This window comes from Salmo salar, chromosome ssa15 (assembly GCF_905237065.1).
Source record: "Salmo salar chromosome ssa15, Ssal_v3.1, whole genome shotgun sequence".
Classification (NCBI taxonomy): Eukaryota; Metazoa; Chordata; class Actinopteri; order Salmoniformes; family Salmonidae; genus Salmo; species Salmo salar.
The window spans coordinates 88,250,515-88,264,567 of NC_059456.1; the positions used below are offsets into that span (position 1 = coordinate 88,250,515).

At 45.4% G+C, this 14,053-nt stretch overlaps 1 protein-coding gene across 2 annotated transcripts in view; it reads right to left on the reverse strand.

The window, feature by feature from the left end:
* The window catches only part of LOC106572522 (inactive dipeptidyl peptidase 10), a 34,552-nt gene that overhangs the window by 14,438 nt on the left and 6,061 nt on the right, over positions 1-14,053 (reverse strand). For both annotated transcript variants that reach the window (XM_014146758.2, XM_014146759.2), the window contains exons 2-6: positions 9,059-9,173; positions 8,427-8,522; positions 8,193-8,287; positions 7,442-7,513; positions 117-169 (exon numbers count right to left, since the gene is read on the reverse strand). In XM_014146758.2, coding sequence (XP_014002233.1) covers positions 117-169; positions 7,442-7,513; positions 8,193-8,287; positions 8,427-8,522; positions 9,059-9,173 — 431 coding nt within the window. The remainder of the gene's footprint in view (positions 1-116; positions 170-7,441; positions 7,514-8,192; positions 8,288-8,426; positions 8,523-9,058; positions 9,174-14,053) is intronic.

Here is a 14,053-nt window from a genome sequence, read left to right on the forward strand (position 1 = left end):
GAAAGAAATACACATTTGGTGGTGCTTGGCCAGTCAAGGCCAGGGCCCACTTGCGTCAGCAATGCACATGCCCAGTGCAGCCCATGCATTAGCATTCATGGTTCTACTGTACCTACCCTTTAGCCACATTGTAGATGGCATAAGAGGCTGTGAAGGACTGAGAGAAAATCTGGAAGAGGTAAAGGAGATGATGGGCACATTGGTCCCAGAGTTACACAAACACTCAATCACACACACACACACACACAGCCCTGAAAAACCATAATTAAATGTACAGTTAGACCATAAGACAATCTAAATATGCAAATGAACAACAATTGGAAGTCAGTGGCCAGTCCATGAAACCAGGTCAGCAATTCCATCAATCACACACATGCTGGCCTTCTAGGCAGAGTTCCTCTGTCCAGTGTGTGTTCTTTGCTGATCTTAATCTTTTATTTTTATTGGCCAGTCTGAGATATGGCTTTTTCTTTGCAACTCTGCCTAGAAGGCCAGCATCCCGGAGTCACGTCTTCACTGTTGACATTGAGACTGGGTACTATTTAATGAAGCTGCCAGTTGAGGACTTGTGAGGCATTTGTTTCTCAAACTAGACATTCTAATGTACTTGTCCTCTTGCTCAGGTTGTGCACCGGGGCCTCTCACTCCTCTTTCTATTCTGGTTAGAGACAGTTTGCGCTGTTCTATGCCATCATTACTCGACTCCTCTACAGACTGGTATCCCTTTTATCTTTTCAAAATCATTCAGCGTGATGTCTCTGACCAACTCTCTCACTATCTCTCTCAGAACGATCTTCTTGATCAGTCAGGCTTCAAGATGTGTTACTTAACTGAGACTGCTCTTCTCTGTGTCAGAGGCTCTTCACACTGTCAATGCTGACTCTCTCTCCTCTGTTCTCATCCTCCTAGATCTATCCGCTGCCTTTGACACTGAACCATCACATCCTCCTCTCCAGCCTCTCAGAGCTGGGCGTCTCAGGTTCTGCACACTCTTGGATTGTATCCTACCTGGAAGGCCTCTCCTATCAGGTGACGTGGAGAGGGTCTGTGTCTGCACCATGTACTCTCACTACTGGTGTCCCCCAGGGCTTTGTTCTAGGCCCTCTCCTCTTCTCTCTATCCACCAAGTCACTCAGCTCCATCATATCCTCACATGGTCTCTTCTATCATTGCTATGTGGATAACACTCAACTACTTTTCTCCTCTCCCTTCTGACACCCAGGTGGCGACATGCATCTCTGTGTGCCTGGCAGATATCTCAGCTTGAACTTCGGCCACCTCAATCTCAACAAGACGGAGAAGCTCTTCCTCCTGGGGAACGCCTGCCCGCTCCAAGACCTGTCCATCACGGTTGACAACTTCACGAACTTCCCAGAGTGCAAAGAACCTTGGCATGGCCCTGGACAGCATCCCTGTCGTTCTCTGCAAATATCAAAGCAGTGACTCGCTCCTGCAGATACATGCTCTACAACATCCATAGAGTACGACCCAACCTCACACAGGAAGCAGTGCAGGTCCTAATCCAGGCACTTGTCATCTCCTGTCTGGGCTACTGCAACTTGCTGTTGGCTGGGCTCCCCGCTTGTGCCATTAAACCCCTGCAACTTATCCAGAATGATGCAGCCCGCCTGGTGTTCAATCTTGCCAAGTTCTCCCATGTAACCCCGCTGCTCCGCACACTCCACTGGCTTCCGGTCGAAGCTCGAATACACAACAAGACTATGGTACTTGCCTATGGAACATCAAGAGGAACTGCCCCTCCCTACCTTCAGGTTATGCTCATACCATACACCCTGACCCTCGCACTCCGTTATGCCACCTCTGGTCTCTTGCCCCTCCCACTCCTACGGGAGGGCAACTTCCACTCAGCCCAGTCCAAGCTCTTCTCTGTCCTGGCACCCCAGTGGTGGAACCAGCTTCCCCCTGAAGCTAGGACAGCAGAGTCCCTGTCCATCTTCTCACAGCACTCCCCTCAGATGAGGGTCTGAGTCAGAGGAGTTGACTGTTATTTATTTATGTGTGTGTGTGTGTGTGTGTGTGTGTGTGTGTGTGTGTGTGTGTGTGTGTGTGTGTGTGTGTGTGTGTGCGCATGCGTGTGTGTGCATGTGTGAGGGTGTGTGTAGCATACATGCATGTGTGTTACAGTTTGTGTGAGTGGGTGTGTATGAGCGTCTGCATGGCCTTTTAAAACTCAAATACACTGCAAGTTTGCATGTCCTGCTGTGCAGGAAAATTCTCAGCAACAAAAGGGTGATCAAATTAAGATCCTACATCTGCTCAACCTTGTGTGTGTGTCTAAGAGAGAGAGGGAATTAATTCTAATGTGGAGTAATAAATCCTTCCCCATTGTTCCACCAGATTTCTCTGCTTGTCTCCCCCCATTACTATATCCCCAGCTCCAAATGGAGGAGCCATGCTGTAAACAGACCAGAGTGTGTGTGCTCACGTGGGACATGGCGACAATGGGACAGTAATGAGATACAACAGTACTTGTATAAGGTGAGATATTGATAGGTATTGTTGCGCTGCAGTACACACCATAAATAAGGATAATAGAGTTCTTCCCCCAGCCCATTTTTTTGTGCAAAACATACATTTCTCTCTGGTAGTGCCTCAACATGCTGTACAGTCATGGCCAAAAGTTTTGAGAATGACACAAATATTAATTTTCACAAAGTCAGCTGCCTCAGTGTCTTTAGATATTTTTGTCAGACGTTACTATGGAATACTGAAGTATAATTACAAACATTTCATAAGTGTCAAATGCTTTTATTGACAATTACATGAAGTTGATGCAAAGAGTCAATATTTGCAGTGTTGACCCTTCTTTTTCAAGATCTCTGCAATCCGCCCTGACGTGCTGTCAATTAACTTCTGGGCCACATCCTGATTGATGGCAGCCCATTCTTGCATAATCAATGCTTGGAGTTTGTCAGAATTTGTGGGTTTTTGTTTGTCCATCCGCCTCTTGAGGATTGACCACAAGTTCTCAATGGGATTAAGGTCTGGGGAGTTTCCTGGCCATGGACCCAAAATATCGATGTTTTGTTCCCCGAGCCACTTAGTTATCATGCTGGAAAAGGAATTGTTCGTCACCAAACTGTTCCTGGATGTTTGGCAGAAGTTGCTCTCGGAGGATGTGTTGGTACCATTCTTTATTCATGGCTGTGTTCTTAGGCAAAATTGTGAGTGAGCCCACTCCCTTGGCTGAAAAGCAACCCCACACATGAATGGTCTCAGGATGCTTTACTGTTGGCATGACACAGGACTGATGGTAGCGCTCACCTTGTCTTCTCCGGACAAGCTTTTTCCGGATGCCCCAAACAATCGGAAAGGGGATTCATCAGAGAAAATGACTTTATCCCAGGCCTCAGCAGTCCAATCCCTGTACCTTTCGCAGAATATCAGTCTGTCCCTGATGTTTTTCCTGGAGAGAAGTGGCTTCTTTGCTGCCCTTCTTGACACCAGGCCATCCTCCAAAACTCTTCGCCTCACTGTGTGTGCAGATGCACTCACACCTGCCTGCTGCCGTTCCTGAGCAAGCTCTGTACTGGTGGTGCCGCGATCCCGCAGCTGAATCAACTTTAGGAGACGGTCCTGACGCTTGCTGGACTTTCTTGGGCGCCCTGAAGCCTTCTTCACAACATTTGAACCGCTCTCCTTAAAGTTCTTGATGATCCGATAAGTGGTTGATTTAGGTGCAATCTTACTGGCAGCAATATCCTTGCCTGTGAAGCCCTTTTTGTGCAAAGCAATGATGACGGCACGTGTTTCCTTGCAGGTAACCATGTTTGACAGAGGACGAACAATGATTCCAAGCACCACCCTCCTTTTGAAGCTTCCAGTCTGTTATTCGAACTCAATCAGCATGACAGAGTGATCTCCAGCCTTTTCCTCGTCATCACTCACACCTGTGTTAACGAGAGAATCACTGACATGATGTCAGCTGGTCCTTTTGTGGCAGGGCTGAAATGCAGTGGAAATGTTTTTGGGGGATTCAGTTCATTTGCATGGCAAAGAGGGACTTTGCAATTAATTGCAATTCATCTGATCACTCTTCATAACATTCTGTAGTATATGCAAATTGACAACATACAAACTGAGGCAGCAGACTTTGTAAAAATTTATATTTGTGTCATTCTCAAAACTTTTGGCCACGACTGTATGTTATACCAGCACCCAGTTGTCTGTAACTGCAGAGCAGACTCAACTCTGCATTTTCTTTTCCCTTCTCTCTAAATTGCAGTCTTACATTTACAGTACATTTTAGTCATTTAGCAGACACTCTTTTCCAGAGCAACTTACAATTAGTGCATTCATCTTAAGATAGCTAGGTGAGACAACCACATCACATTTTCTCTCTTGGCAGTTTCCACCTGTCTAACTCCTGCTGCATTTCCTCATCTCCATCCATCCTCTCCTTCCCCTCTTTTTGGGTCAAACAAAGGGAATAATTCTCATAAGCACTGACGCACACATACATATGCACACGCCTAATTAGTCTGACTACAGATGTAGGATCTTCATTTGATCATCCTGTTCAGAATTTTAAAACTTGTAGTGTATTTGAGGTTTAAAATGTCTTCTGAAGTTTCCAAATTCACATTTCCTGTTTTTATTTTCCTGCTGTAGCATACTGGATCAAATTAAGAACCTATATCTGTAGTCACACACGAAAACAATTTGTCTGACTATTGAGGATTTTAAGGAGCGATTTAACCCCTCTGCTACATAGGAATTTTGTTTTCTCCCATATGCAGCCCCCACCATCCCTACTCCTAACTATATCCCCCCTTTCAAAATAAATGTATTTCCACCCACTAGGCACAAATCTCCCTCAAAGCCCCACCAGCTACATCTAGCTAATATGAAATCCAGGGGAGAAGCCTTTCAACTTAACAAACAGCCCACTAATCCATTTCCCACCACTGCAGCCCTCTCCTCTAAGCATCCATCCTCCTGATTCTTTTACACCCCTTCTGATTGACTTCCATTGGACAGGATGATCTAAGGGCAACTGGTGCGTATCACATGTTTTTCTCCCCTATCTCTACTGCGGCTCTCTCTCTATTCTCTCTGTCCCTCTCTCTATCTCACTTTGCCATTCTCAGCAGCATACAGATCCTCTCCCCAATAAGAAAGCCGGTGCTTGCTGCATACTGCTTCAGTCAGCAGAAACCCCCCAGAGATAGAGAGAAAAAAGTGAGTTAAAGATAGATAGAAAGACTGAGGGAGTGAGAGAGAAGCAAAGCAGAAAGAGAACAAAAGATAGAGAAAGACTGAAGGTATATCCCCCCACGTCCTCCAGACACCACACTGTTCACAAACATAAAATTGCACATGTAGCCAGGTGACATACAAGTGTGCATATATCTACTCACTCAAACTCTGTGCATATAGATGGGGATAGAACATCCTGCTGATGCAACAGTAAAAATGCAAACAGAGAATTGTAGACAAACCAACACACAGGTACTGTAGAGCTAAAACCTATTGATTCATATATCTGAAGCATGTACTGATGCATGTACTGAAGATCATCAGTTACTAGATCGTTCAATCAGACTGAATGAGCTCTGCTATCTATATCTCTCGAGTGGTGCAGCGGTCTAAGGCACTGCTTCTCAGTGCTAAAGGCGTCACTACAGACCCTTGTTCGATTCCAGGCTGTATCATAACCGGCCATGATTGGGAGTCCCATAAGGCAGCGCACAATTGGCGTAGTCCGGGTTTGGCCGGGGTAGGCCGTCATTGTAAATAAGAATTTGTTCTTAACTGACTTGCCTAGTTAAATAAAGGTAAAATATATACATACACACCATCTAAAAAGCAATATTAATGTGCAAAAAATTATACTTGTGTTTTGGCTTCCCCATTTTACAACAGTGCTAATCTGTTCATCAACTACTAAATGAGGAGAACAGATCCTAGAGGAAAGAGAGAAAGAGAGAGTGAGGGAAAGAGGATAAGAGAGAGGGGAAGAGGGAGAGAGAGGATAAGGGAGAGAGAGGGGAAGAGGGAGAGAGGATAAGGGAGAGAGAGGGGAAGAGGGAGAGAGAGGATAAGGGAGAGAGAGGGGAAGAGGGAGAGAGAGGATAAGGGAGAGAGAGGGGAAGAGGGAGAGAGGATAAGGGAGAGAGAGGGGAAGAGGGAGAGAGAGGATAAGGGAGAGAGAGGGGAAGAGGGAGAGAGAGGATAAGGGAGAGAGAGGGGAAGAGGGAGAGAGAGGATAAGGGAGAGAGAGGGGAAGAGGGAGAGAGAGGATAAGGGAGAGAGAGGGGAAGAGGGAGAGAGAGGATAAGGGAGAGAGAGGGGAAGAGGGAGAGAGAGGATAAGGGAGAGAGAGGGGAAGAGGGAGAGAGGATAAGGGAGAGAGAGGGGAAGAGGGAGAGAGAGGATAAGGAAGAGAGAGGGGAAGAGGGAGAGAGGATAAGGGAGAGAGAGGGGAAGAGGGAGAGAGGATAAGGGAGAGAGAGCAGATTATATACAGTCAGAACAGCCATTTATCTGTGCAGGGCTTTTTAATAAGGCAAAAATTGTGCTGAGGGCTTATTTTTTTCCTAATAATTTTTTTCCTCCGCTCCCATTACCTGTATATTACACCTTTTGCTCACTCCTTTGGGGAAACAGGAAACTATTTATTAAGCGAGCGGTTATTTACAGAAGGAGACAGAGAAAGCTATCACAAGGCAAAGAGAGAAACGGGAAAATGCATGTGTTGTTAGAGTTGCTTGTTATGCTGGGGTTTGTCTCAAACCACCTGCAAGTGTGCATTAGACATTAGACTCTCATATAAGCTTCTCCTTTACATTCCCCGCCGGGCGATTTCATTACCGCATGCAGCTCCAACTTTACCACGCTCTCTCTCCCTCCCCCTGCCCTGCTATCTACATCAAACTCTCTCTCCGCCATTCATACCCTCCATCCTTCTACACCCCTTCCCCCATCATTACCCAGTCTGAAGATTGCCAGTGATTTCACTAGTGGCTGTTGTTTGAATAGCATGTAGAGCAACAGACTGCTGCAGTACTGTAGCGGCATCACTAGTTTCCCTTTCTCTTTCTCTCTCCCTCTCCCTCCCTCAATCTTTCTCTTTCTAACTGTTTCATAAGGGGATTTACTGTAAAGGCTGGATTAGAATGCATGGCATCATTGTACGACAGTAACAATGCAGTTGGGAAATAGACCTGTCATTAGTCGCAAACGGAAACAGATTTGACTCAATTGATTTTCTCTGATGGTCTGGAATCAGTTTGTGGCGTTGCTGTGTAAAGCTAATGTGTTCAATGAAAGCGAGTGGGAAACCCTTGTTGCGATCAAATCATCTTTGTTGTCTTTGGAGAATTGCTTTGACAGTGAGTATGATTATTGATGAAGATTGACACCGTAAAAGAGATGGTTCTTCTGAGCATTTTATTTGGTCATAACCAGAGTCACTCACCGGTTGAATGTTGTATGCCAACAGGACAAACCTCTTGTCTGCAGACACATGGAACTTGGTGTAAGTCAAATCCTGTAAAAAACATGGTGAGATAAACATGTCAACAACATGCCTAGATCTAATATGACACTTAACCTTCAAGAACAACATCCCTGGAGCTAAGTAGTTATAGATAATGTCAGAGATGGGACTGCACTTGGGAAGCCACTTGGGAAGCCATGGCCATAGTTACAGTAGGTCTGCCTATATCCTTGAGCAGAATGCTAATTACTGTTGTAGGTTTACAGCTACAGTGTGGGATTAACATAGTAACAGAGATGATACACCAAGTGAGAATCTGGCAAGAGCCGGAGAGGAGACGACATCTCCCCATCTTGACAACAGAACCCTGCTTAGCTCCTAGGCAATGACCCACATAAGTCTGTCAGTATCGCACAGAGCCAGGCGGTGTTGTTCAAAGTGAGGCTCTTGCTTGAAAAATCTCTTTGAAGCCGTATGTTGAAGGCTTCAATTGAACAGTGAGGGAACCAAATAGACCCAAAAGAGCTTAAACTGTCACGGCCTCTGCATATCTATATAACTGTATAGTTACTACTGCTCTCTACTGTAATAACAGTCGTTCTATAGTTCTTTCTTCATCTGGGAGGACCACTCAGTCTCTATTGAATTTGTCCGGCTGACTCCGTATATGAGCCGATCAATAGTGGAATACAGCTCCTCTCCTGCGTGGCCGTTACGGGCCATTACTCACTAAAGAGCTGTTGTCCAGCAGGGTAGCTGTGATGTTGGAGTGGAGGCTGTAGGACAGGACATGACCCTCTCTGGTTCTGAGAGCAACCTCATTCTCTGGAAGGGACAACACAGGCCGAAGGGAAATGGTTACCTTTTGGTTGGTTCACTCAATATAACATGAATGGGAGCTTGCCTTGGCTTCCCTATACATGTTCTATCTCGTTCCCCCGCTTTAGGGTATCAAGGCTCTTACCATCCAACCAGGTCACACAGGGGTCGTGAACTGTATACTTCTCACTTTCCAGATCCTCCATGGTGAGACGGGATCGCAGAAACAGGTGAGACTCATCTTCCAGAGAAAGAGAGAAAGCGAGAGAAATAAGAAAGTGGGAGAAAACAAATGGGCAAAAACATTCAACTTGTGTTACACCATTTCCACCCGGAATGAACAATAAGCTTCCTCTATCCACACAGAGCCAAGGCACAGCTGGTGCTGAGGCTCAGCTTGTTCTTAGCATAGCAATGGAGTCTCATCTTTTGTCTGAGTCTCTTTTCAATGCAGGGGAATTTTGTATTTGTCAGTGTTGATTTGTTTTGTCAAATTGTGAATGTCATTGTTGATATGTTTATCTGATGGAGAGTCTCTGTACTCACTCCTCCTCCCACTGCATCCTCTCTTCCTTCTCTCCATCCCTCTCTCTCTCTGTTCTTCAAGCCTCCTTCTCACTCACCCCCTTCACCCCCCTTGCCTTTCTCTTTCTCTCACCCTCCTGCATTCTTTTTCTCCATTTCTTTCTCTACATCTTTCTTTCCCTCCTCATTCCTTCTCTTCCCTCCCCCATTCCTTCTCTTCTCTTCCCTCCCCCATTCTGTGTTTCATCTTACCAGGTGTGAGCATGATGACTGAAAGGATGACCAGTGATAGAACACCAACGATCACCATCATGGCGATTGCAATGCCCTTCCAGTTCCGGGGTGGACCGGCTGAAGCATGCATGTCCTGAGAAGCGCACACACACACACACACACACACACACACACACACACACACACACACACACACACACACACACACACACACACACACACACACACACACACACACACACACACACACACACACACACACACACAGTGATGAGTGTAATGTCCACACACACAGCTGAGGGAGAGAACATTAGTGCCGCTTCATTTCCACAGCCTCACAGTGGGGGTTTCTCTCTCAGACACACAGATCTGCGGTGTAGGCAACAGGGAGTCTCTGGGGAATAAGAGTTTCGTACAGCCTCTCACTATGACAGAAAAATTTGTAATTTAGAGTTATTCTCCTTAAAAGCAGAGCTAAAAAGGTTTGCCAGGGAAAAATGTTTAATTAATTGCAGACTATACATTTCTGTCATGGTTTAATTTCTAAAATCTGTGGGGCACATGGTTGAGGTTGGGAGCGGGAAGGGAATCTGTGGGGCACATGGTAGAGGTTGGGAGCGGGAAGGGAATCTGTGGGGCACATGGTAGAGGTTGGGAGCGGGAAGGGAATCTGTGGGGCACATGGTAGAGGTTGGGAGCGGGAAGGGAATCTGTGGGGCACATGGTAGAGGTTGGGAGCGGGAAGGGAATCTGTGGGGCACATGGTAGAGGTTGGGAGCGGGAAGGGTGCATGTTCCATGAAAGGTGAGTTAGCTACCTAGAAGACCAACATGATGAGGTGTGATGATAGGAATTAATTTAACAAAAAGTTAAAGAACACAAGGTGAAACATAAATAAGATGGAACATTACAGTACAAGAAACAGCTGCTGTAGGAATATTACGTCTGTATATTCTCCTCCAATGCTCCTCAGAGCTCTACTGGAATAAGGGAGCCACAGTTTCAGTCACGATTAAATACAACTGCAGATGATTCCAGAGTCCTCATATATAGTGTGTGGCTGTCTGAGACAAGACACCTGGGCATTATATTCATTGGAGTGTGAGAGCGCAATCACAATGCAGCCATAAACCTCATGGTCTGGCCCTGTCCTCAAAGCCACAGAGCCATGGCCGGCTGCTGTTTTCCATCACCTTCCCGCAGGCCTTGATGGAGGACGGGAACAGCCATGGGGATTGCTGGTTGACAGATTGCTGATCCTCCATCCAGCCCTGTGTTACACCAGCTGTCTCCGAACCACCACTATACAGCCACTGTTGCACTCACACACACATCTCCACTTATGCAATGTACAATCCCCAACCTCACATGCTCGCAACCTATCTGCATACTGAAAAAACTTTAAACTTTAAAGACATAACCACAAGAAAAGGGCCAAGGAGCATATTATTGTTACCAGTAGAACCAGAAAGGGAATGATATCTGTATATAGTTCCACACTTCATAGGCTAATTTTAAGAGAGAATACTCAACACACGTACAGTATATCATGTTTTGTGTGTACCCCAGGAAGAGTAGCTACTGCTTTTGTAACAGCTAATGGGGATCCTAATAAAATACCAAATACCAAATACTACACCGGCTCTGATACTCTTCAGATGTGGCAGGACTTGCAAACTATTACGGATTACAAAGGGAAACCCAGCCGAGAGCTGCCCAGTAACGCAAGCCTACCAAACGAGCTAAATTACTTCTATGCTCGCTTTGATGCAAGCAACACTGAACCATGCATGAGAGCACCGGCTGCTCTGGATGACTGTGTGATCACGATCTCCATTGCCGATGTGAGTAAGACTTTTAAACAGGCCGCAGGCTCAGCGCATGCTCTGACCAGCTGACAAGCGTCTTCACTGACATTTACAACCTCTCCCTGACCCAGTCTGTAATACCTACATGTTTCAAGCAGACCACCATAGTCCTTGTGCCCAAGAACGCCAAGGTAACCTATCTAAATGACTACCGCCCTGTAGCACTCACATCTGTAGCCATGAAATGCTTTAAATGGCTGGGCATGGCTCACATCAACACCCTCATCCCAGAAACCCTGGACCCACACCAATTCGCATACCGCCCGAACAGATCCACAGATGACACTATCTCTATTGCACTCCACACTGCCCTTTCCCACCTGGACAAAAGGAACACCTACGTGAAAATGCTGTTCATGGACCACAGCTCAGAGTTCAACACCATAGTGCCCTCCAAGCTCATCACTAAGCTAAGGTCCCTGGGACTGAACACCTCCCTCTTCAACTGGATCTTAGACTTCTTGATGGGCCACCCCCAGGTGGTGAGGATAGGCAACAACACATCCACCATGCTGACCCTCAACATGGGGGCCCCTCAAGGGTGCGTGCTTAGTCCCCTCCTGTACTCCCTGTTCACCCACGACTGTGTGGCCACACACAACTCCAACACCATCATCAAGTTTGCCGATGAAACAACGGTGGTGGGCCTGATCACCAACAACGATGAGACAGCCTATAGAGAGGTCAGAGACCTGGCAGTGTGGTGCCAGGACAATAACCTCTCCCTCAACATCGGCAAGACACAGGAGCTTATCATGGACTACAGGAAACAGATGGCCGAACACACCCTCATTCATATTGACGGGCTGTAGTGGAGTGGGTAGAGAGCTTCAAGTTCCTCTGTGTCCAAATCGCTAAGGATGTATCATGGTCCAAAGACACCAACACAGTCAAGAAAAGGGCCCAACAACACCTCTTCCCCCTCAGGGGGCTGAAAAGATTTGCCATGGGCCCTCAAAAAGTTCTACAGCTGCACCATTGAGAGCATCTTGACTGGCTGCATCACCGCTAGGTATGGCAACTGCTCGGCATCCGACCACAAGACGCTACAGAGGGTAGTGCGTACGGACCAGTACATCACTGGCGACAAACTCTCTGCCATCCAGGACCACTATACCAGGTGATGTCAAGTCATCGACTGTTGTTTCTGTTCTCTCTGCTACTGCACGGCAAGTGGTACCAGAGCGCTAAGTCTGGGACCAAAAGGCTCCTGAACAGCTTCTAACCCTAAGCTTTAAGACTGCTAAATAGTTAACAAAATAGCTACCTGGACTATCTGCATTGACCCTTTTTGCACTAACTATTTTTTGACTCTATGCACACCCACTGGACACTACCCACACACTCACACCTACTCACAGGCACACTGTCGCCACACACACACTTACTACTCGTCAGATACACTGCTGCTACTGTCTATTAACTCTCCTGCTGCCTAATCCTGAGAAACCTAGATAAAAAAATGTCATTCCAAGGCTGTGTGAGCCAAATATCAGCCTGAAAAGTTGTTTGAAAATGATGAGGGAACGGGGAGTCAGCTCCCATATCTTGACTGGACTCCAGCCTAGGTCTCATCTTTGATAAATTCCCCTGGCTCCGGTTTCATAACGCGTTCAAATTAAAACCACTACCTGTTTCATAACACGTTCAAATTAAAACCACTACCTGTTTCATAACACGTTCAAATTAAAACCACTACCTGTTTCATAACACGTTCAAATTAAAACCACTACCTGTTTCATAACACGTTCAAATTAAAACCACTACCTGTTCCATAACACGTTCAAATTAAAACCACTACCTGTTTCATAACACGTTCAAATTAAAACCACTACCTGTTTCATAACACGTTCAAATTAAAAACACCACTTGTTCGATAACACGTTCAAATTAAAACCACTACCTGTTTCATAACACGTTCAAATTAAAACCACTACCTGCTCCATAACACATTCAAATTAAAACCACTACCTGTTTCATAACACATTCAAATTAAAACCACTACCTGTTTCATAACACATTCAAATTAAAACCACTACCTGTTCCATAACACATTCAAATTAAAACTACTACCTGTTTCATAACACGTTCAAATTAAAACCACTACCTGTTTCATAACACATTCAAATTAAAACCACTACCTGTTTCATAACACATTCAAATTAAAACCACTACCTGTTCCATAACACGTTCAAATTAAAACTACTACCTGTTTCATAACACGTTCAAATTAAAACCACTACCTGTTTCATAACACATTCAAATTAAAACCACTACCTGTTCCATAACACGTTCAAATTAAAACCACTACCTGTTTCATAACACGTTCAAATTAAAACCACTACCTGTTTCATAACACGTTCAAATTAAAACCACTACCTGTTCCATAACACGTTCAAATTAAAACCACTACCTCTTTCATAACACGTTCAAATTAAAACCACTACCTGTTTCATAACACATTCAAATTAAAACCACCACCTGTTCCATAACACGTTCAAATTAAAACCACTACCTGTTTCATAACACGTTCAAATTAAAACCACTACCTGCTGGGCCAGCAGGGACAACAACCACAAAAGTGATGTTTCTACGCTGAGTGTTCTACAGAGAGATATCAAACCAACTGATGTGAAAGCAAGTGTGAAAGCAAGGTTCTCACCACTAAAGTTACTGTTCTTGTCTTGCTTCTTTCTTTGATTGTCTGACTATATTCTATTTTTTATGATCTGTCTGCCTCACAGCACAATCACACAGGTCCAGAGCTCCAGACCAATAAGTCCTCCCCTGATGTGCTCCTTTCTTTGATTGTAGCTGCTCTACTCTATCTCTGTAATTCTTTCTGTTCTCTCAGCACAGTGCACAGTCCTGTACAATAGTGGACCCGATCAACATCATTCCCTCTGATTGGGTGTTATGTAAGATATGGAAGAAAAGAGACCCTAGCAGGCAGACACAAACACACGTGCACACACACACACACACACACACACACACACACACACACACACACACACACACACACACACACACACACACACACACACACACACACACACACACACACACACACACACACACACAGAGGAGAGGAGACCCTAACAGAGAGGCACGGTTAATGTAATTTCCCTTCGCTCTTCTGATT